Source organism: Scyliorhinus canicula, chromosome 13 (genome assembly GCF_902713615.1).
Source record: "Scyliorhinus canicula chromosome 13, sScyCan1.1, whole genome shotgun sequence".
Classification (NCBI taxonomy): Eukaryota; Metazoa; Chordata; class Chondrichthyes; order Carcharhiniformes; family Scyliorhinidae; genus Scyliorhinus; species Scyliorhinus canicula.
The window spans coordinates 2,583,809-2,607,436 of record NC_052158.1 but is presented as its reverse complement, the minus strand read 5'-3'; the positions used below and the strand labels follow the sequence as shown (position 1 = coordinate 2,607,436).

Genomic DNA, 23,628 nt, shown 5'->3' with positions numbered 1-23,628 from the left:
TACATTTTTGAAAATGTGCTTTTAAATATTGATTTATTTTTCCACTGACAAAGGATCGCTGACAGAATCTATCCACCAGCTCTGTGGTTTATTTGAACCCATTTCAGTGAACAACTAGATTGGCAATTCATGACACCCTTTTGCAACTTAAACATTTTGAGACCATTTACTTCTAATTATATACGCTTTCTGGAGTGACGTTCTGAACGCTAAACTGAACAAGATTTTTCAATCAAACTCTGATTACAGAGCAAGGGACTAAGATTTCCCTGGTGTGAATAAAAGTATTGTATGATTTGTAGCCATCTAAGATGGACACTGGGCTACAAAATGGAGAACCGCAAGGAACACAGGGAAAAACAGTCACAGTGAGGACACACAGCTTGCAAAAGACTGTTTTGCATTTTGCACGTACAGAAACCAGTTTCCAAAGAGTTGCAGAGTTTCAGCCAAAGGTGCAAATGGGAAACAGATCTGCATATTAATGAGGTGATCCCGGCCCAGGCCCAGGTACAATAGAAACATTTAAGTATCGATGGATACTTTTCCATAGACGCCCAGACAGAACGGCGCCAAAGCAACCAAAACAAAGAGCGGTAGGGACCGCCCCAAACATCGAGAAACGACCCTAGGATTGGGGAATTTGAAAGATATCGATTGGGAAAGACCCAATCGAGGAGGGAACCACCCCAAGGGGGCCTGAACCTCCTGGGACCTATAAAAAGAAGGTCAAGCACATGACTCGGTCTGTTGCTTCCAGACTCCGGCCCAGATCTGTTGCATCGCATCCTGACTCCAGTTTCATCACCGGACGTTGAGCATCAGCCATCGAACTGTAAGTGCCAACACAACGATCGCTACGTGATCCAGACCTTGCTAGCTCTTGACAACTTTGCCAATCAGAAAGTTACAGACCAAGAACGGGACGAAGGCCTTGCTCCCTGACCTTGCCTGTTCCTGTCTAGATAAGTATTTAGTTGTTTAGTATTAGAAGTAAGTTAGTCTCTTTAGCGTATGCATGAGTATTTATTATATTTGTTATAATAAACACCAATCGTTTGGACTTACTAATCGGTGTATGGATTTATTACTTTGAACCTGACCTTGATATACTTGTGACGGTGTCTCAATACGACACCTGGTGACTCCGAGCATAATTACACATACAGAGCCATAGTAGTGTTAAGCACACGGCCTTTAAATGGAGGCGTGTTAATCACACTCCAGTAAAACGAGCAACAGATTAGAAGACAAAAGCGGGATTAGGCTGTTGAGTTGGATGATCAGCCATGATCATAATCAATGGCGGAGCGGGATGGAAGGGCCGAATGGCCTCCACCTGCTCTTATTGTCTATGTTTCTGCTGTCCGCTCTACAACACACAGGTGGCACGCCATTGACACATTCTGCACCGTCCGCTACTCCGAGATTAAACCAAATCAAACTGAGCCCAACATACCAAAGATGACTATAGGCTGCTTTCCCCCTTGAGGGGGGAGAGGCTGACTGGTGGTGATTTAACCTGAGGATCACCCACACCTCAGGAGAGGGACAAGGTTGGGAAGGTGGGGACTTCATGAATAACCTCGGCCGGTACGGGAATTGAACCCACGCTGCTGGCCTCGCTCTGCATCACGAACGGGCTGTCCGGCCAACTGAGCCCCGTTTACGGGTAGACTGAACGGCGACTCCAGAAGAACCAGCAGACAGTTCAGGAGCAGGGAAGCAGCAGCTTCCATGCCGGGACAGTAGGTGGCAATGTCGCCCTCTGCAACTGCTCACCAAGTGCACTCAGCGGCAGCAACATAGGAAACAGGAGCAGAGGCCATTCAGCCCCTCGAGCCCCGAAATTCACTAAATGTGGCCTTGCCAGTGATGCTCATGTCTCTCACACAAACAAGAAAAAAGTAAGAGAAGGGAATAAAGGCCACACTCCGGAATGAAGCCTAACCACGTCTGGCATTGACTGTTGTTTAATCTTGTACATTTTACAGTCACCGTGACATTGGACGCCAGAAGGGGTTTTGCTGCTGTCCCTGCCACCAGCAGGAACACATTCTGTTCACATTTTCCCACTAATTCAATAAACCGCCTCGAGGAGGTTTACAGGAGGGTACCGAAGCAAAATGTGGCACCGAGACACTGCAGACGATATTATGGCAGGTTGCAGACTACTTGGCCAAAGATGGAGGATTTAACATGACGCTGGTAAAGGAGAGAGAGAGACAGCTGGTGATGTGGAAGGAGGGGATTTCAGAGCTTGGGGTTTAGGCTGCTGAAGGAGGGGTTACAGGGCTAGGGTGGAGGGGTGGCCTTAAGTCGGGTGCTCTTTCCAAGGGCCGGTGCATACTCGATGGGCCGAATGGCCGCCTTTTGCACTGTAATTTCTATGATTCTATGGAGCGCCCAACAGCATTAGAGCAACTCGGCTTCAGACGGCAGAATCAGAAGAGCATCGTTATTCCAGAGGTTGATGGGGTTTGGCGAGATTCTTAACGTCAAGAAGATTGAATAGACAATTGGATGGCAGAAGACAGAGAGTGAGCAAAAATTGATTGTTTTTTCTGATTAGCAGAACACAAACACATGAATTAGGACCAGGAGGAGGCCACTCGGCCCCTCGATCACGGCACAGTGGCTCAATGGTTAGCACAGGAGCCTGACAGAGCCAGGGACCCGGGTTCAGTTCCGGCCTTGGCTCACTGTCTGTGCGAAATCTGCATGTTCTCCCCGTGTCTGTGTGAGTTTCCTCCAGATACTCCGATTCCCTCCCCCAGTCCAAAGATGTGCAGGTTTAGTGGATTGGCTGGGATAAATTGCCCCTTAGTGTCCAAAGGCATGCATGTAAGGTGGGGTTATGGGGTGACAGGGATAGGAAGGGGGAGTGGGTCTCGGTCGGGTTCTCTTTCAGATGGTCGGTGCAGACTCAATGGGCCGAATGGCCTCTTTCTGCACTGTTTCAATTCAATGGAGCCTGTTGCGCCGTTCAGTAAGATCATGGCGAATCTGATTGTAACCTTAACCCCCCCATTCCAGCCTACCCTCGATATCCTTTCACCCCCTTGCTCTTTAAGAACCTATCCAGCAGCGTGCAGTGGTTAGTTAGCAAGGTTGCCTCACAGCGCCAGGGATCCCGGTTCAATTTTGCCCTTGGGTGACTGTCTGTGTGTGGTTTGCACGTTCTCCTCGTGTCTCAGTAGGTTTCCTCCGCGTGCTCCGGTTTCTTCACACTGTTCAAAGATGTCACGCCTGGGTTTCTGTAGGGCTCTGTGCAGAGTACCCAACTTCTTATAATTTATAATCAATGATGTAGATGAGGGGAGAAAAGGCATGGTGACTAAATTTGCAGATGACACAAAGATACGTAGGAAAGTTTGTTGTGAAGAGGACATAAGGTGGTTGAAGATGGATAGAGATGAATTGAGCTTTTGTGCCCAAAGATGTGGAGGTTAGGTGACATGGTTATGAGTTTACAGGGATGGGTGGGGGAGTGGGACTAGGTAGGGTGCTTTTTCAGAGGGTCGATGCAGACACGATGGGCCAAACACTCTCTTCCTGCGCTGTAGGAATTCCATGGACGCTGTTGCACCATTCAATAGGATCATGGCTAATCTGATTGTAACCTCAACCCCACGTTCCTGCCCACGCCCACTACCCTTTCACCCCATTGTTAATTAAGAATCAATCCAGCAGCGCAGTGATGGCACAGTGGTTGGCACTGCTGCCTCACAGCACCAGGGACCAGGGTTCAATTCCCACCTTGGGTCACTGTATGTGTGGAAATTGCACGTTCTTGCCTGGTCTGCAAGGGTTTCCACCGGGTGCTCCGGTTTACTCCAACAGTCCAAAGATGTGCAGGTGGTTTGAAGTGTGTCTACTTCAATGCGAGGAGCATCAGGAATAAGGTTGGTGAGCTTGTAACATGGATGGTTTCAGATTAGTTCGGCACAACATCATGGCCCGAAAGGCCTGTACTGTGCTGTACTGTTCATAGAATTTACAGTGCAGAAGGAGGCCATTCGGCCCATCGAGTCTGCACCGGCTCTTGGAAAGAGCATCCTGCCCAAGGTCAACACCTCCACCCTATCCCCATAACCCAGTAACCCCACCCAACACTAAGAGCAATTGTGGACACTAAGGGCCATTTTAGCATGTCCAATCCACCTAAGCTGCACGTCTTTGGACTGTGGGAGGAAACCGGAGCACCCGGAGGAAACCCACGCAGCCACGGGGTGAATGTGGAGACTCAGCACAGACAGTGACCCAAGCTGGTAATCGAACCTGGGACCCTGGAGCTGTGAATCAATTGTGCTAATCGCTACCGTGCTGCCCTAGTTCTAGGTTCCATGTGCAGGTTAGGTGTACTGGCCGTGCTAAGTTGCCCCTTACTGTCCAAAGATGTGCCGGTTAGTGGGGTTATGGGGTTAGGATAGGGGCCTGAATAAGGTGCGTTTTCAAGGGGAAGGTGCAGATCAGATGGCTGAATGGCTTAGGGGGATTCTTTTTTTCTTCATAAACTTAGAGTAGACAATTATTTTTTTTCAATTAAGGAGCAATTTAGCACGGCCAATCCACCCACCCAGCACATCTTTGGGTTGTGGTGGAGAATGTGCAAACTCCACACAGATAGTGACCCGGGACCGGGATTGTATCCAGGTCCTATGCTGACCACCGCACCACCGTGCCGCACTGGAGGATTTCAATGGATAGTTCTGCCCTAAAAATATTCATAGACTCTGCTTCCACGACCTTTTGAGGAAGAAAGATCCAGAGAGTCACGACCCTCGATGACAATATATTTCTCTTCATCGCTGTGTTAAATGAGCGACCACTTATATTTAAGTAGTGACGTCTAGTTGGAGGGTGTTACTGGAGGGGTCAGTGTAGAGTTCTACACATTATACAATTTATATCAATGACCTCAATGAGGGGCGAAAAGGCACAGGGAATACATTTGCAGATGAAGCAAAGATAGATTGGAAAGTATGTTGTGAAGAGGACAGAAGGGGGTTGCAGATGTACAGAAATAAATTGAGCAATTGGACAAAAGTGTGGCAGAAGAACACAATGTGAAAGTTGTTCACTTTGCCAGCAAGAATCAAACAGCAGACTTTTACTGAAGCAAAGAACGGCTGCAGAATTCTGCGGAGCAGAGGGATCTCGTTGTATGAGTTCATGAGTCAGAAAAGGTTGGTATCCAGATGCAGCAAGTTATCTGGCTTTGGGGACAGCAGGGTTGTGTGACTTTTGGGACAGCAGGGTTGTGTGACTTTGGGGACAGCAGGGTTGTGAGACTTTGGGGACAGCAGGGTTGTGTGACTTTGGGGAAAGCAGGGTTGTGTGACTTTGAGGACAGCAGGGTTGTGTGACTTTGGGGACAGCAGGGTTGTGTGACTTTGGGGAAAGCAGGGTTGTGTGACTTTGGGGAAAGCAGGGTTGTGTGACTTTGGGGACAGCAGGGTTGCGTGACTGGGGAAAGCAAGGCTGTGTGACTTGGGGACAGCAGGGTTGTGTGACTTTGGGGAAAGCAAGGTTGTGTGACTTTGGGGAGAGCAGGGTTGTGTGACTTTGGGGAAAGCAGGGTTGTGTGACTTTGGGGAAAGCAGGGTTGTGTGACTTTGGGGACAGCAGGGTTGTGTGACTTTGGGGACAGCAGGGTTGTGTGACTTTGGGGACAGCAAGGTTGTGTGACTTTGGGGACAGCAGGGTTGTGTGACTTTGGGGACAGCAGGGTTGTGTGACTTTGGGGACAGCAAGGTTGTGTGACTTTGGGGGCAGCAGGGTTGTGTGACTTTGGGGACAGTAGGGTTGTGTGACTTTGGGGACAGCAGGGTTGTGTGACTTTGGGGACAGTAGGGTTGTGTGACTTTGAGGACAGCAGGGTTGTGTGACTTTGGGGACAGTAGGGTTGTGTGACTTTGGGGACAGCAGGGTTGTGTGACTTTGGGGAAAGCAGGGTTGTGTGACTTTGGGGAAAGCAGGGTTGTGTGACTTTGGGGAAAGCAGGATTGTGTGACTTTGGGGACAGCAGGGTTGTGAGATCTTGGATCTCTCACAAGGCGGTGAAAGCGGGGAAACTGAATTCTTTTAAAGTGGAGGTAGATAAGATTCTTGTTGGGTAAGGGAATCAAAGGTTTTTCGGTGTGGATGGGAATTGCAGATTTGGAAAGACAAACAGGTCAGCCATGATCTTTGTGAATGGTGGGGCAGGTTGGAGGGGCCGAATGGACTACTGCTGCTCCTATTTCATCTGTGAGAGCAAGGGAAAGGAGACATTTGAAAACCAGGTTGAGAGTTTTAGAATGAAGGATTTTGACTGAGTTGGAGTCGATGTAGGTCAGTGAGGAAAGCAGTGGTGAGGAACAGGACTTGATGAGAGTTAAGACAGACACAGCAGAGTTTGGAATGATCTCATGTGGCAGGCCAGCCTGATGTGTGTCGGAATAGTCAGTCTAACGGTAGCAAAGACACAAATGAAAATATCTGTGGCATGGACGAAGTTGAGCAATGGCTTGGAGATGGAAATACAGCGTCATAGTGATAGAACATAGAACATAGAACGATACAGCGCAGTACAGGCCCTTCGGCCCTCGATGTTGCACCGACATGGAAAAAAAAACTAAAGGCCATCTAACCTACACTATGCCCTTATCATCCATATGCTTATCCAATAAACTTTTAAATGCCCTCAATGTTGGCGAGTTCACTACTGTTGCAGGTAGGGCATTCCACGGCCTCACCACTCTTTGCGTAAAAAACCCACCTCTGACCTCTGTCCTATATCTATTACCCCTCAATTTAAGGCTATGTCCCCTCGTGCTAGCCACCTCCATCCGCGGGAGAAGGCTCTCGCTGTCCACCCTATCTAACCCTCTGATCATTTTGTATGCCTCTATTAAGTCACCTCTTAACCTTCTTCTCTCTAACGAAAACAACCTCAAGTCCATCAGCCTTTCCTCATAAGATTTTCCCTCCATACCAGGCAACATCCTGGTAAATCTCCTCTGCACCCGTTCCAAAGCTTCCACGTCCTTCCTATAATGAGGCGACCAGAACTGTACGCAATACTCCAAATGCGGCCGTACTAGAGTTTTGTACAACTGCAACATGACCTCATGGCTCCGGAACTCAATCCCTCTACCAATAAAGGCCAACACACCATAGGCCTTCTTCACAACCCTATCAACCTGGGTGGCAACTTTCAGGGATCTATGTACATGGACACCGAGATCCCTCTGCTCATCCACACTACCAAGAATTTTATCATTAGCCAAATATTCCGCATTCCTGTTATTCTTTCCAAAGTGAATCACCTCACACTTCTCCACATTAAACTCCATTTGCCACCTCTCAGCCCAGCTCTGCAGCTTATCTATGTCCCTCTGAGGGCAGCACGGTGGCCTAGTGGTTAGCATAACCGCCTCACGGCGCTGAGGTCCCAGGTTCGATCCCGGCTCTGGGTCACTGTCCGTGTGGAGTTTGCACATTCTCCCCGTGTCTGCGTGGGTTTCGCCCCCACAACCCAAAAATGTGCAGAGTAGGTGGATTGGCCACGCTAAATTGCCCCTTAATAGAAAAAATAATTGGGTAATCTAAATTTATAAAAAAAAAAAAAATCTATGTCCCTCTGTAACCTGCAACATCCTTCCGCACTGTCTACAACTCCACCGACTTTAGTGTCGTCTGCAAATTTACTCACCCATCCTTCTGCACCCTCCTCTAGGTCATTTATAAAAATGACAAACAGCAACGGCCCCAGAACAGATCCTTGTGGTACGCCACTCGTAACTGAACTCCATTCTGAACATTTCCCATCAACTACCACTCTCTGTCTTCTTTCAACTAGCCAATTTCTGATCCACATCTCTAAATCACCCTCAATCCCCAGCCTCCGTATTTTCTGCAATAGCCGACTGTGGGGAAGCTTATCAAACGCTTTACTGAAATCCATATACACCACATCAACTGCTCTACCCTCGTCTACCTGTTCAGTCACCTTCTCAAAGAACTCGATAAGGTTTGTGAGGCATGACCTACCCTTCACTAAACCATGCTGACCAGCCCTAATCATATTATTCCTATCTAGATGATTATAAATCGTATCTTTTATAATCCTCTCCAAGACCTTACCCACCACAGACGTTAGGCTCACCGGCCTATAGTTACCGGGGTTATCTCTACTCCCCTTCTTGAACAAAGGGACCACATTTGCTATCCTCCAGTCCTCTGGCACTATTCCTGTAGCCAATGATGACCTAAAAATCAAAGCCAAAGGCTCAGCAATCTCTTCCCTGGCTTCCCAGAGAATCCTAGGATAAATCCCATCCGGCCCCGGGGACTTATCTATTTTCACCTTGTCCAGAATTGCCAACACTTCTTCCCTACGCACCTCAATGCCATCTATTCTAATAACCTGGGTCTCAGCATTCTCCTCCACAATATTATCTTTTTCTTGAGTGAATACTGACGAAAAGTATTCATTTAGTATCTCGCTTATCTCCTCAGCCTCCACACACACCTTCCCACCACTGTCCTTGACTGGCCCTACTCTTACCCTAGTCATTCTTTTATTCCTGACATACCTATAGAAAGCTTTTGGGTTTTCCTTGATCCTACCTGCCAAAGACTTCTCATGTCCCCTCCTTGCTCGTCTCAGCTCTCTCTTTAGATCCTTCCTCGCTTCCTTGTAACTATCAAGCGCCCCAACTGAAACTTCACGCCTCATCTTCACATAGGCCTCCTTCTTCCTCTTAACAAGAGATTCCACTTCTTTGGTAAACCACGGTTCCCTCGCTCGACCCCTTCCTCCCTGCCTGACTGGTACGTACTTATCAAGAACATGCAATAGCTGTTCCTTGAACAAGCTCCACATATCCAGTGTGCCCAACCCTTGCAGCCTACTTCTCCAACCAACACATCCTAAGTCATGTCTAATGGCATCATAATTGCCCTTCCCCCAGCTATAACTCTTGCCCTGCGGGGTATACTTATCCCTTTCCATCACTAACGTAAAGGTCACCGAATTGTGGTCACTGTTTCCAAAGTGCTCACCTACCTCCAGATCTAACACCTGGCCTGGTTCATTACCCAAAACCAAATCCAATGTGGCCTCGCCTCTTGTTGGCCTGTCAACATATTGTGTCAGGAAACCCTCCTGCACACATTGTACAAAGAACGACCCATCTAATGTACTCGAACTATATCTTTTCCATTCAATATTTGGAAAGTTAAAGTCTCCCATAACAACTACCCTGTTACTTTCGCTCTTTTCCAGAATCATCTTCGCCATCCTTTCCTCTACATCCCTAGAACTATTAGGTGGCCTATAGAAAACTCCCAACAGGGTGACCTCTCCTTTCCTGTTTCTAACCTCAGCCCATACTACCTCAGAAGAAGAGTCCCCATCTAGCATCCTTTCCGCCACCGTAATACTGTCCTTGACTAGCAGCGCCACACCTCCCCCTCTTTTGCCCCTTTCTCTGAGCTTACTAAAACACCTAAACCCCGGAACCTGCAACAAGGCACACAGAGGTGTCAGAGGATCATCTCGGCCCGAAGTTTGACACCAAAATTATGACCAGCCTGGCACCGTCTCATACAGTTGCCAGGGGGGCATCGAGGTGTTGGCAGCTGGAATTGCCAACTCCGTACAGATATATTGCTGCAAATTTTAATCCAAGATGTCCTGTCCCCTATGAACCCCACTCCCACACTCTGTCACACAGCATTTCAATTCTCAGGGCCCATCATCTTGCAAATGGAAATTATTCATCACTGGCAGCAAAATACCCTTTGGCCCCAAATGCAATCACTTTATAACAAAGGTGTTGTGTTGAAAGATGAAAAAGATCAACTTGTTCAATGCTCCATGTTTCCTTCCCCCTCTCCAGGATTTGCTCCCAAGATCTGTTCCCAATTCCGGGAGACTCCCGGCCAGTCCGGGAGGGTTGGCATCACCCTGGCTGGCGCTGACCAACAATGTTCTCTTTGCTCCGCTCCTCCTTCCCGCCTCCAGCCGCTTCCCGCTGCTCACAGTCCATTCCCGTCCCCGCCTCCCGCAACTTTCCACAACTTTCTTCCCGGGACTCGAACCTTCCACAAAACTCTCCAACTCTCCGCCTGCCGCCCGCCCGCCGCGCTCTCATTGGCCAACATTCCGCGGTGACATCACCGCCCCGCGCTCTCATTGGCCAACATTCCGCGGTGACATCACCGCCCCGCGCTCTCATTGGCCAACATTCCGCGGTGACATCACAGCCTCGCGCTCTCATTGGCTAACATTCCACAGTGACATCACCGCCCCGCGCTCTCATTGGCCAATATTCCGAGGTGTCATCATCCTCATTGCGCGCCCTCATTGGTCCGCGCCGCCGTCAATCAGCCTCCGGGCGCCGCCCACTCAGCCGCACTGAGGAAGTGCTGCACAGTCTGATCGTTCAGCTTTCAGCCCAGACATTGACTGGAGTGTCCATCCGCCTTCTCAACTCGGCAGGAAAGATCCCACAGCAGTCATTTCAAACCCAGGAGGGGGGGTTCCTCCCGAAACACTGGCCAATAGATAATTCACAATGACCAGCACTAAAAAACAGGATGATCAGTCATTTGTGCATCACTTGGGAGCTGTGTACAAAATAGCTTCTGCTCCCCAAATTACAGCAATGACTGGCACTTCACTGTCTGTAAAACATGTTTGGGCATCCTGAGATTACCAATGGTACCATATCAGTGATGGGCAACCTAGGCTAATGAGTGGCCCTCTAATTGGGTGGGCCGCAAGGTTCAAATCAGGCTTGTTCTCTAACCAGACTCTGTGTATAAGATTGAATACATGTTGCATATTTGAGAACAAGTTGGAGAAAATGCATAATCGTTTATATATTAATGGAACTGTCCATCAACTTCAAACAAAAGATGCAGAGGGAGCGCACGGCTCTCACAGTCAATGTTGTGTGCGATTAGCACACGCCTCACTTCACTTGCCCTTGTTTTACGTGCGAATCTCTTCACAACGGTGAGAGAAAAGCTACGTGGTCAGGAATCGGCGGAATGGTGCCCCTTTACGTGGGAAAGGGTCAACCAACAAAGTGTCTCATGGGCCGCACATGGCTCCCGGACTGCCCACCCCGGAACTACATTCCAGTTCTTCTATTCGCCAAAGACCTCAGTTTCCTGACACCTTTTTTTAAATGTTAGGGTTGTTATAGCAGACATGAGAAATCCTATCCTTTCTGCTTTTCGCTTGTCCTGATTTCTAACCTTAGTCGATAATTGATTCCATTTTGTTTCAAGTAATTCTGAAATGAAGTTGACAGTGATCCGGTTAGCAGGGAATGGGCGCAGTCTGTTGAGTGGGCCAGATTTACAGAGGCTAATTCCTGTTCTGTATTGGGGTGTCAGTGCTTGGTGTCAGCAGCAGGCGAGCAGAACGGCCTTCACAATGTTCGACTGTACCTTGTAGGTTATGCTGTCTGCATTCACATTTTGGGTTTGGATTGGATATGATTTATTGTCATGTGTACAGAGGTACAGTGAAAAGCATTGTTCTGCATACAGTCCAGATAGATTGTTCCATGCATAAAAAAAACAGGATATACGTAAATACATAATGTACATACACACAGACATTGAGTGGTGTCACACACACTGACGCTCACCCTGAGCTACATCAGCAAATTAACACTGGGCCCTGTGGTGATCGTAGATTGACCAGATACAAAAACAACAGAGCAAACACGAGCGGGAGAGCTATAAATACACTGGGACAGGATGTACAATTTTCTTTAACGATGTTCAGAAAATATGTTAAGAGAAAAAGGGGGATGTGGTGATCACAAGTTAACCAGATGCAACACAACTGAGCGACCACTAGAGGGAGCACGGGAGAGCCATATAAATAGATCAGGACAGGAAGTGAGGACACACTCTTCACAGCAGGGGGGCTGGTAAGCAGGACACACAGCAAGCAAAGCTGGTAGTTAGCACTGGAAGGTAGTTCTAGGTCGAGCTCTGGAAACTGAACGAACCCACAATAAAGCATCTTCTCCACACTTGAGACTGCGAGCTTTATTAAGACACGAGGAACAACACATGGTACCAGCAGTGATTTCAGGACGCTTACGACAGGACAACTCAGCTGCAGATACAGAAAGCACAAAATGGCATGGAAATCTCCTACTGGACATTTGACTGGGGAAGACATCGCTAATTCGAGGATGTGGCATGGATACCCACCTCAGCTGGACACGACTGGTAATGTAAGAAATGTCTGGAAAAGGTTTAAACAAATGTTCGATTTTTATCTCATAGCTAATGATGTTGCAGAAGCCTCAGACAAAATTAAAATAGCAATTCTCATCGAAGGGCCTGTCAATAGGAAAGTGTATAATGGATTTAAACACTCAAAAGGTGAATACAGGAACAGCTTACAAACGTTACTAAACAAATTTGAAGAGTACTGTGAGAAATTTGAACAGCAAGGCATGCTCACAGTCCAACCTGCACAGAGACTGAGTGATGCAAGACTTAAAAAATCACAAAAAGATCAGGAAATCGCGAATGCACAGTACAGATCAAAAAGAAGAAATAACATGAATTTTTCACAAAGCCAAAACGCTGAAATCCAGTCCAGATCGGAAAGAAAAGGTAACTTACAACTTTTAGAAAGAAAAAACGCTGAAATCCGCGATAAAATGGCGTCGGAGCACATTTTGCAGTCTATGGTAAGCAAAGAACTACAAATCGCGTCTGTGCATGCGCCGGAACCGGAAGTTGCGCATGCGCCGGAACCGGAAGTCGCGCATGCGCCGGGACCGGAAGTCGCGCATGCGCAGTTTACAAAAGATCGCGTCGCGGGTCGTTATGCGCATGCGCAAGCCGCGCATGCGCAGTCAAAAAAAAGTCTTCGTCGCGGACCGTCATGCGCATGCGCAAGCCGCGCATGCGCAATGGACACCGAACCGCACAAGGAAAGAAAGCCGATTTGCGCATGTGCAAGTCGTTCCTACGCGTGACGTCATGACGTCTGAGAATCCTGACCACGCCCACTTAAAAGGGAAATGCCCGAAAATTGAAAACAAGACACTTAAAGTGGTAAAACCAAATTTTCTTGCCTCAGAACACAAAAAACGCCTGAACTTAAACCAACAGTTAAAAACAACTTGCACAAAACCTTGGAAAAAGCTGCCTTCACCACACACAGTGAAGCGAACAAAAAGAATTCCGAAACAACAAAAGATGATTTGTTTTTCGACGATTACCTCTCAGACCTGACTGGGTCAGTCGGATATGCTTATCACAGCATCAGCGACACGGTCGAAAGCACAACACGAACCAACTCGTGGTAGATGAATCCAACCAAGATGATTTGGTTTTCAAAGAATACTACTCAGACATGGCTGAGTCAGTCGGATATGCTTATCACAGCATCAGCGACACGGTCGCAAAGTTCAACACGAATCAACTCGTGGTAGAAGAATCCAACCAGGATGATTTGGTTTTCGGAGAATACTACTCAGACACAGCTGAGTCAGTCGGATATGCTTATCACAGCATCAGCGACACGGTCGCAAAGTTCAACACGAATCAACTCGTGGTAGAAGAAGCCAACGAAGATGAAATGGGTTTCAAAGAATACTACTCAGACATGGAGGAGTTATTTGGACATGCTGATCACAGCATCAGCGACACCGTTGCAAAGCTCAACACGACTCTACTCATGGTGGATGAATCCAACACCATGGTGCCATGGCAGCTCGTCGATACATTGGATGACAGCAATACCCAAGACGAAGACGACGCCACACAGAGAGCACAGGAAGACTCCACGGAGCGAGCGATGACAGGCTCCACAGTGCGAGTGATGAAAGACGCCAACAGGGATGCAAGCAAACACTCCCGGGCGGACACCAAGCATGAACAAGACCATGAAGGTAAACCCGCTGTACCTGAGCAACCGCAAGCAGACTATGAAAGTCTACCAAGCTCACAGGAACAAGAAGAAAGAGCGGACTATGAAAGTCCAACACGCTCACAGGAACAAGAAGAAGACAATGCACCTCTGCCCACTGCATGCGAAGACAGTGACAAGGTGATCACACTCAACGTACAGGATCACAGTGAGACTGACAGTTCTCAGCTTGTCTGTACCGACGCACAGAGTGAAAACAGTAACAAGGTGCTCGCACTCGACGTACAGGATCACAGTGAGACTGACAGTTCTCAGCTTGTCTGTACAGAAGCACAGAGTCGGGCCACCCAACAGTCCAGAGAGACGATGCCGAAAGAAAACATGCAGATTTTGACTCCAGAAGAGGAGCACCTGGAGCCCAGAGAGACAACGCCAAAAGAAAACATGCAGATTTTGACTCCAGAAGAGGAGCACCTGGAGTCCACACAGACAATGCCGAAAGAAACCATGCAGATTCTGACTCCAGAAGAGGAGCACCTGGAGTCCAGAGACATCAAACAAAAAGAAACCATGCAGATTTTGACTCCAGAAGAGGAGCACCTGGAGTCCAGTGAGATAACATCAACAGAAATCATGAAGATTTTAACTCCAGAAGCGGAGCACCAAGAGTCTAGAGAAACCACGTCAACTGAAATCATGCAGATTTGGACTCCAGAAGAGGAGCGCCGAGAGTCCACAGACACCGCGTCAAATGTAATCAAGAAGACTTTGACTCCGGAAGACGAGCACCAAGAAAGCAAAGATGCGGAATCCAATTCTCCACAACTGATTGATGTCACCTGCACCGATGCAACATCAGATCATTCGCACCACTCGCGAGACGGAATGCTCAATGACTCAAATTATCCACTCGGGACACTCATAGAGTATAACAAGAAAAACAAAAGTCAAAAGAAACACAGCAAGAACAAAAACACCATGAAGCGCGACAAGACCAACAACAATAGCAAGAAGCACAGCAGAAACGAGAACGACAACAGCAAGAAGAAAAGCAACATGAAGCGCGACAAGACAAACAACAATAGCAAGAAGCACAGCAGAAACGAGAACGACAACAGCAAGAATAAAAGCAACATGAAGCGCAACAAGACAAACAACAACGTCAGGCACAAAGATAGCGACAACGACAGAGGCAGAAACAACAAGAAGGGCAACAAACACAACAAAGTCAGGAGCAAAGATAGCGACAACAACAAAGACGGAAACGACAAAAACAGCGACAAGTACGGCAACGGAAACAACAAAAAACAGGAACGACAGAAACAACAGCAATGAAACAACGACTTGTACACAATGGTACTACTTGGCACATGATGGACGATGCCACAGCACACTGCAAAACGATAACAAGACTACAAACATGTCATGGGATGACAACGAATCGCACAAACTCACGTCTGCTCCAGAACAAGCAAGCACACCAGCATCCAAGGCGGATGAGACAATAAATCAACACCACAAGCACAAAAAAAAGTCCATGCCAGTCAACATCAGTGATGTGACCATGCAAACACCTCGGGATGACGCATTGGGTACTTAAGATAACAAGGAACACCAACAACATTCACAGCGGACTTGCAATATCAATATCACCACGTCATCAACAACAAAAAGAAAAAAAGAAAAAGCTCTGAACAAATTCATCAAGTTTGGACTCATAAATGTGTTTATTAAGTTTGGACATATAAATACATTGGCTTTGTTAACCAAGGCAATAGCATCATCACTTGTATAGATACGCATATCATAAGTTACTGTTTTGTATAATTTTCCTTAATGATGTACAGAAACTATGTAATGAGAAAGAGGGGGATGTGGTGATCGTAGATTGACCAGATACAAAAACAACAGAGCAAACACGAGCGGGAGAGCTATAAATACACTGGGACAGGATGTACAATTTTCTTTAACGATGTTCAGAAAATATGTTAAGAGAAAAAGGGGGATGTGGTGATCACAAGTTAACCAGGTGCAACACAACTGAGCGACCACTAGAGGGAGCACGGGAGAGCCATATAAATAGATCAGGACAGGAAGTGAGGACACACTCTTCACAGCAGGGGGGCTGGTAAGCAGGACACACAGCAAGCAAAGCTGGTAGTTAGCACTGGAAGGTAGTTCTAGGTCGAGCTCTGGAAACTGAACGAACCCACAATAAAGCATCTTCTCCACACTTGAGACTGCGAGCTTTATTAAGACACGAGGAACAACACAGGCCCAATATAACCTGTGCTGGGTGCTGAGTAAACATGTTAGCCTCCATTTGTGGACCTGATTATGTCTGCAACTTGAAATGAAATGAAAATCGCTTATTGTCACGAGTAGGCGTCAATGAAGTTACTGTGAAAAGCCCCTAGTCGCCACATTCCGGCGCCTGTCCGGGGAGGCTGGTAAGGGAACTTTGATTGACCGCAAGTCGTCTCCCTGTTCAAACTATTACAATATGTAAATGGGAAGCAAGTCATTTCGACTTGAATAAAACCTTCGTTTGATTTCAAAGTTTTCAATCCTATGTGTAATTATTGATATGAATGGATAAATATGCAGAGATAACATTTCTAGCTGAGTGAGATGCATGTGTGTTGGCTGGACAGCTGGTTTATGATGCAGAGATGCCAGCAGCGTGGGTTCAAAACCCGTACCGGCCGAGGTTATTCATGACGGCCCAGCCTTCTCAACCTTGCCCCTCTCCTGAGGTGTGGTGATCCTCAGGTTAAATCACCACCAGTCAGCTCTCCCCCCTCAAGGGGGAAAGAAGCCTCTGGTCATCTGGGACTATAGCGGCTTTACCTTTACCATAACACAATTACCATACATATAACAGCTGCGATTAGGGACAGCATAACTGGGGGTGCCCCGAAGATGTGCTGGGGAACTCATTCCACCCCCCCCCCCCCCTCCGTTGCTCCAAACCGGGCAGTCCCCCGGTTGAGAAATGCACAGCAATTGCTGAGGAAACATCACCGGAGGAAGGAGCAGTCCTCCGAAAGCCAGTGTTTGAAACACACTTGTTGGACTTTAACCTGATGTTGTAAGACTTCTTTCTGTGTGTGTATGCAGAGAAAAACATTTTGCCTTACTACACTTAAATAGCTGAGTTTAATCCAATTGGCGCAGACATATTGGGACTTGGGGGAGTAAAGAATTGGGGCTGAATGGCCTCCTGCACAGAGGGATTCTTAAAAACAAAAATTGAGAAAGAAATTTGGAATGTGTTAAGTGATGAAAAAGATCAACTTGTTAAATGCTCCATGTTTCCTTCCCCCTCTCCAGGATTTGCTCCCAAGATCTCTCCCCAATTCCGGGAGACTCCCGGCCAGTCCGGGAGGGTTGGCATCACCCTGGCCGGCGCTGACCAACAATGCCCCCTTTGCTCCGCTCCTCCTTCCCGCTTCCAGCCGCTTCCCGCTGCTCACAGTCCATTCCCGTCCCCGCCTCCCGCAACTTTCCACAACTTTCTTCCCGGGACTCGAACCTTCCACAAAACTCTCCAACTCTCCGCCTGCCGCCCGCCCGCCGCGCTCTCATTGGCCAACATTCCGCGGTGACATCACCGCCCCGCGCTCTCATTGGCCAACATTCCGCGGTGACATCACCGCCCCGCGCTCTCATTGGCCGCCGCTTCCGAACATTCCGCGGGACGTCACCTCCCCCGCCCCCATTGGTCCGTGCCGCCGTCAATCAGCCTCCGGGCGCCGCCACTCGGCCGCTCTCAGCCGATATAAAGGACAAGAGCTGAGCGGCTCCCAGTCACAATCACCCTCCCGCCCGGAGCACAGAGCAGGTGGCAACTGGATCACTGCATCAGCAAAACTTCACAGCAGCAGCAGCAGCAGCAGCAGCGACTGAATTCACTCGGCTTGGATCAGGACTCAAGATGCCACCAGCTAAAGGAACAGCCATTGGCATTGACCTGGGCACCACCTACTCCTGCGTGGGGGTCTTCCAGCACGGCAAGGTGGAGATCATCGCCAATGACCAGGGCAACCGCACCACCCCCAGCTACGTGGCCTTCAACGACACCGAGAGGCTCATCGGAGACGCTGCCAAGAATCAGGTGGCTCTCAACCCACCCAACACCATCTTTGATGCCAAGAGGCTCATCGGGAGGAGGTTTGACGACCCGCTGGTCCAGTCTGACATGAAGCACTGGCCCTTCCAGGTGGTGAACCAGGCGGGGAAGCCCAAGGTGAAGGTCGAGTACAAGGGGGAGGATAAAACCTTTAACCCTGAGGAGATCTCCTCCATGGTGCTGACTAAGATGAAGGAGACGGCTGAGGCCTACCTGGGACACACCGTCACCAACGCTGTCATCACTGTGCCTGCTTACTTCAATGACTCCCAGCGCCAGGCAACCAAGGATGCCGGGGTGATCGCTGGCCTCAATGTCCTCCGTGTCATCAATGAGCCAACAGCAGCTGCCATTGCCTACGGCCTGGACAAGAAGGGCAGAGGGGAACACAATGTTCTCATCTTTGACTTGGGAGGTGGCACCTTCGACGTGTCTGTTCTCTCCATTGACGACGGGATCTTTGAGGTGAAATCCACAGCGGGTGACACCCACTTGGGAGGAGAGGACTTTGATAACCGCATGGTCAGTCACTTCATTGAGGAGTTCAAGCGTAAATGCAAGAAGGACATCAGTGAGAACAAGAGGGCGGTCAGGAGACTGAGGACAGCCTGCGAGAGAGCCAAGAGAACCCTGTCTTCCAGCACCCAAGCCAGTATTGAGATTGACTCTCTGTTTGAAGGCATAGACTTTTACACCTCCATCACCAGGGCTCGGTTTGAGGAGCTGAATTCTGACCTGTTCAGAGGCACTCTGGAACCAGTGGAGAAAGCTCTGAGAGACGCCAAGATGGAGAAATCACACATCCACGATGTGGTCTTGGTCGGGGGCTCCACTCGCATCCCCATGGTCCAGAAACTGCTGCAAGATTTCTTCAACGGCAAAGAGCTGAACAAGAGCATCAATCCTGATGAAGCCGTGGCCTATGGGGCGGCTGTCCAAGCGGCTGTTCTGATGGGGGATCAGTCGGAGAATGTCCAGGATTTACTTCTCCTGGATGTCGCTGCCCTGTCTCTGGGTCTCGAGACCGCAGGAGGGGTGATGACCACACTCATCAAGCGTAACACCACCATTCCCACCAAGCAGACCCAGACCTTCAGCACCTACTCTGAGAACCAGCCCGGGGTCCTCATTCAGGTGTACGAAGGAGAGAGAGCCATGACCAAGGACAACAACCTCCTGGGCAAATTTGAGTTGAGTGGCATTGCCCCTGCCCCCCGTGGGGTGCCACAGATCGAGGTCACCTTTGACATTGATGCCAACGGCATCCTCAATGTTTCTGCTGTTGACAAGAGCACCGGCCAATCCAACAAAATCACCATCAGCAACGACAAGGGCCGGCTGAGCAAGGAGGAGATTGAGAGGATGGTGCAGGAAGCAGAAAAGTACAAAAGCCAGGATGAAGTCCAGCGACAGAGGATCGCAGCCAAGAACTCCCTGGAGTCATACGCCTTCAACATGAAGAGCTGGGTGGAGGAGCAGAGTGTGAGGAATCAGATCAGTGAGGCAGATAAGAAGAAAATCATTGAGCAGTGTGAGCAGGCAATACAGTGGCTGGAGAACAATCAGATGGTAGAGAAGGAGGAGTTTGAGTTCCAGCTGAAAGAGCTGGAAAAACTCTGCAATCCCATCATTGCCGACCTGTACCAAGGAGGAGCAGCAGCAGCAGCTGGGAGCTCTTGCCGATCCCAGGCTGGGAATGCCTATCCCACAGGACCCACTGTGGAGGAGGTGGATTGAAAGGCCGGAATTAACTTTGTTTAATGCCTTGAATTAAATATTGCACAAATGGTTATATGGACATTGATTTTTCCTAAAATGTTGGACAAGTGAGGTTCTTATTTAACATCTTGCTGTGCCTTTGTTCCATTAAGTTTGAAGGAAAGGAAATGTTTTTTATGTATATGATGCATATTTGCTATCGTTCTTAGTTATTGTGAGGTGCCTGGACATATTTTAACTCTGTCAATTTTCCATAAATGAATGTTGTTTGTGCTACTATTTAATTGTGTGAAATTAAATCTGAAATTTTCAATTAACTTGTTTTATACTCGTTCTCTTTTCTTTCTTCCTGGTACATTCGTGTTTAGTTGCACAGATTAACAATTCAGCCCACCTTAATTTGTCAACCACTTCCCATTATTACTGTTGCAACAGCCAACTATAGGGTGGCATGGCAGCACAGTGACTCGCACTGTTGCTTCACAGCTCCAGGGTCCCAGGTTCGATTCCCGGCTTGGGTCACTGTCTGTGCGGAGTCTGCACGTTCTCCCCGTGTGTGCGTGGGTTTCCTCCGGGTGCTCCGCTTTCCTCCCACAAGTCCAAAGATGTGCGGGTTAGGTGGATTGGCCATGATCAATTTCCCTTAGTGTCCAAAAAGGATAGGTGGGGTTGCTGTGTCATGGGGATAGGGTGGAGGTGTGGGCTTAAGCAGGGTGCTCTTTCCAAGGGCCGATGCAGACGCGATGGGCCGAGTAGCCTATTTTTGCACTGTAGATTCTAGATAGTTTATTGCTTTCTAATTTGTTCATGGGATGTGGGCAATTGTTTTTATTCATTGGAATAAAAAAAAAGAGAGGTCTGCCCCTGTTATAAACTTTCAAAGATTCTACGAATCGTCCGAGGGAGCAACAATACAGTTCAATTAATTCCGGAATAAATTACATTTCTAATTGGATGTTGCAGAATGTTTAAAGATGATCGGAAAGGGGTGCACACATCTTTACTTTGAACAGAAGTCAACAGGTTGCTCCTCCTGTTGCTAATATTCCACGTTTAGAATGTTTCCTTTGGGAAATGGTATGAGGATGCGTGTACTGTATTGTCTGAGCGCTTCTATTTCCAACTCCTGGAGAGTCCCATTAAAGTTTTTGGACACACTGTGGGGATGTGTACAGACGACCTTTAGAAAGGACGTGCTTCCCGCTGGACGAAACTTGGGGAAAATTGGGAGGAAGAGCTCGGGGTGGAAATAGGGTAGGGACTGTGGAGCAAAGCACTGTACAGGGTCAACTCCACCTCCTCATCGCACTTGACAAGAACCAGAATGAGTAAGGTGGTGGAGGATATGTGTGAACGATGCCAGGGAGGCCCAGCCAATCATACCCACATGTTCGGGCAAGCTCCAGATCTGTCGGGTTCTGGACAGCCTTCCCCGAGGCAATGTCCAAGGTTGTGGGGGTGAGGTTGAAGCCGTGCCCCTCAATGGCGGTCTCCGGGGTATCGGGATGAAGAGGGAGGGACCAACAATAAAAGGGGGAGGGGAGGCATCGCCCACTTGTAAATAACAAATGACTACCCAGGGCACAGTGAACGGCCCAGAAAAGGGCCCTGAAACAACGAAGGAAGGGGGCTTCGGGGATTAGGGGGGGGGGAGGGGCGGAGGTCACAGCACTGCTGCCTCACAGCGTCAGGGACCCGGGTTCAATTCCGGCCTCGGGTGGTGACTGTGTGGAGTTTATACGATTTCCCAGTGTCTGAGTGGGTTTCCTCCGGGTGCTCTGGTTTCCTTCCACAGTCCAAAGATGTGCAGGTTAGGTGGATTGACCATGATAAATTGCCCTTCGTGTCCAAAAGGTTAGGTGAGGTTACTGCATTACCTTTTAAGTAGGGTGCTATTTCCAAGGGCTGGTGCAGATTCAATGGGCTGAATGGCCTCCTTCTGCACTGTAAATTTTTTTTTGAATAAATTGAGTACCCAAATATTTTTTCCAATTAATGGGCAATTTAGCAATCCACCTAACCTGCACTATTTGAGATTGTGGGGGTGAAACTTACGCAGACAAGGGGAGAATGTGCAAACTGTGGTAGTCACCACTGTTGTATATACTGCATACGAGGGTATTACGGTAAGGTCCCTGTATTACAGGTACGGGGGTAGATCCCTGCCTGCTGGCTCCGCCCAGTAGGCGGAGTATAAATGTATGGGCTCTCCGAGCTGCAGCTATTTCGGCAACAGCTGCAGGAGGCAACACATCTCTGCTTAATAAAGCCTCGATTACTCTCTACTCTCGTCTCGTCGTCATTGATAGTGCATCAGTTAATTATGCAGAGATTTTAAAACAATGGATCTCCGCATCAAGCCTGGTCGCCTGCAGCTGCACCCTTAAGCAGACAATGCCAAGTCAGTTTCCGCACATTGGCTAGCCTGCTTCGAGGCATACATCGGATCTGCGACTGAACCACCCTCAGAAGCACATCAGCTCCAGATCCTCTACACGCGCCTGAGCTCAGACATCTTCCCCCTCATCTGGGACACGCGGACATACGCTGAGGCCATGGCGCAACTGAAGGAGAGCTACATGCAGCAGACCAACAAGACCTACGCCAGGCACCTCCTCTCACCGCGGCATCAACTCCCCGGTGAGTCTGTGGAGGATTTCTGGCCCTGCACCTCCTAGTGAGACTGCGATTGCCAGGCCGTCTCAGCCTCTGAACATTCAGACTTGCTACTTAGAGACGCGCTTGTTACAGGCATAGAGTCGGCCTACATCCGCCAGCGACTCTTAGAAGGGGCTACCCTCGACCTTGCGCCGACCAAGAAACTAGCACTCTCGCTCATGGTCGCCTCACGCAATATTCAAGCGTATGCCCCCCACCGCGCGGCCTGCCACTCCTGGACATCGTGGACCCCGACAGAGAACGCCCTACCCCATCAGCAACCGCCCCCCAGCCAACCCCAGGCCAGCGCCATGCGACAACCACACAACTCCGGGGGACCCAAGGTCTACTCCTCTGGACAGTCAAAGCACCCCCGACAACGCTGACCTGCAAGGAGCGCGCTCTGCAAGGCCTGCGGTAAGAAAGGACATTTTGCTGCTGTGTGCCAGGCCCACTCGGTTGCCGTTGTTGCCCCGGCGCCCCCCATGTGCGACCCCCCGGCGCCGCCATCTTCCTCCCCGCAGACCTCGTGCGGCCCGTGGGCGTCGCCATCTTGCTCCCCTCACAACTCGTGCAGGTTAGGTGAGCGCTGCCATCTTGCTCCCCTCACACATTTGAAGCGGATGGCCACCTTTGCCATTTCCTTAGGATTCCCTTTGGCGTCACTAACGGGGTCTCGGTCTTCCAACGGGAGATGGACCGAATGGTTGAACGGTACAGACTGCGGGCCACTTTCCCGTACCTGGACAACGTCACCATCTGTGGCCACGACTAGCAGGACCACGACGTTAACCTTTCCAAATTCCTCCACACTGCCAAATTCCTTAACCTAACCTCCAACAAGGAGAAGTGTGTGCTCATTCTTTTCTCCCACCCTCCATGCCTCCGAAATTCGGCACTCCTCTGTTGAAAAGGACGCTCAAGCCATCATAGAAGCTGTGCAGCACTGGAGGCATTACCTGGCCTGCAGGAGATTCACTCTTCCCCCGCTCCAGGATGATCCACCGTCCCCTTGATCCCACCCATGGATGAAGATGAGGTCGACACGCTCCCGGAGTCACTGATGATCGAGCCAACGCCGGTATCAACAACACACCTGCGGCGCTTGCAACAGCGGATCAAGGCGCCCAACCGTCTAAATTTGTAGCCATCCTCGGCTATGTGGTTCAGAACGGAGTTCTAGGGTCCGACCCCGATCGCCTGTGTCCCCTCA

General features: G+C 49.1%; 2 protein-coding genes across 2 annotated transcripts in view; both read left to right on the top strand.

Annotated features, from left to right (window-relative positions):
* LOC119976050 (heat shock 70 kDa protein 1A-like) overlaps window positions 1-20,074 on the top strand; it is a 39,010-nt gene extending 18,936 nt beyond the window's left edge. The window contains exon 2 of the mRNA XM_038816166.1: window positions 19,779-20,074. The gene's annotated coding sequence lies outside the window, so the exon portion shown is untranslated. The remainder of the gene's footprint in view (window positions 1-19,778) is intronic.
* LOC119976049 (heat shock 70 kDa protein 1A-like) lies at window positions 17,710-20,074 on the top strand. Its single transcript, XM_038816164.1, has one exon. It carries the CDS (start codon window positions 17,844-17,846, stop codon window positions 19,773-19,775), a length of 1,932 nt encoding a protein of 643 aa, XP_038672092.1. The 5' UTR covers window positions 17,710-17,843; the 3' UTR covers window positions 19,776-20,074.
* Window positions 20,075-23,628: the final 3,554 nt, after the last annotated feature.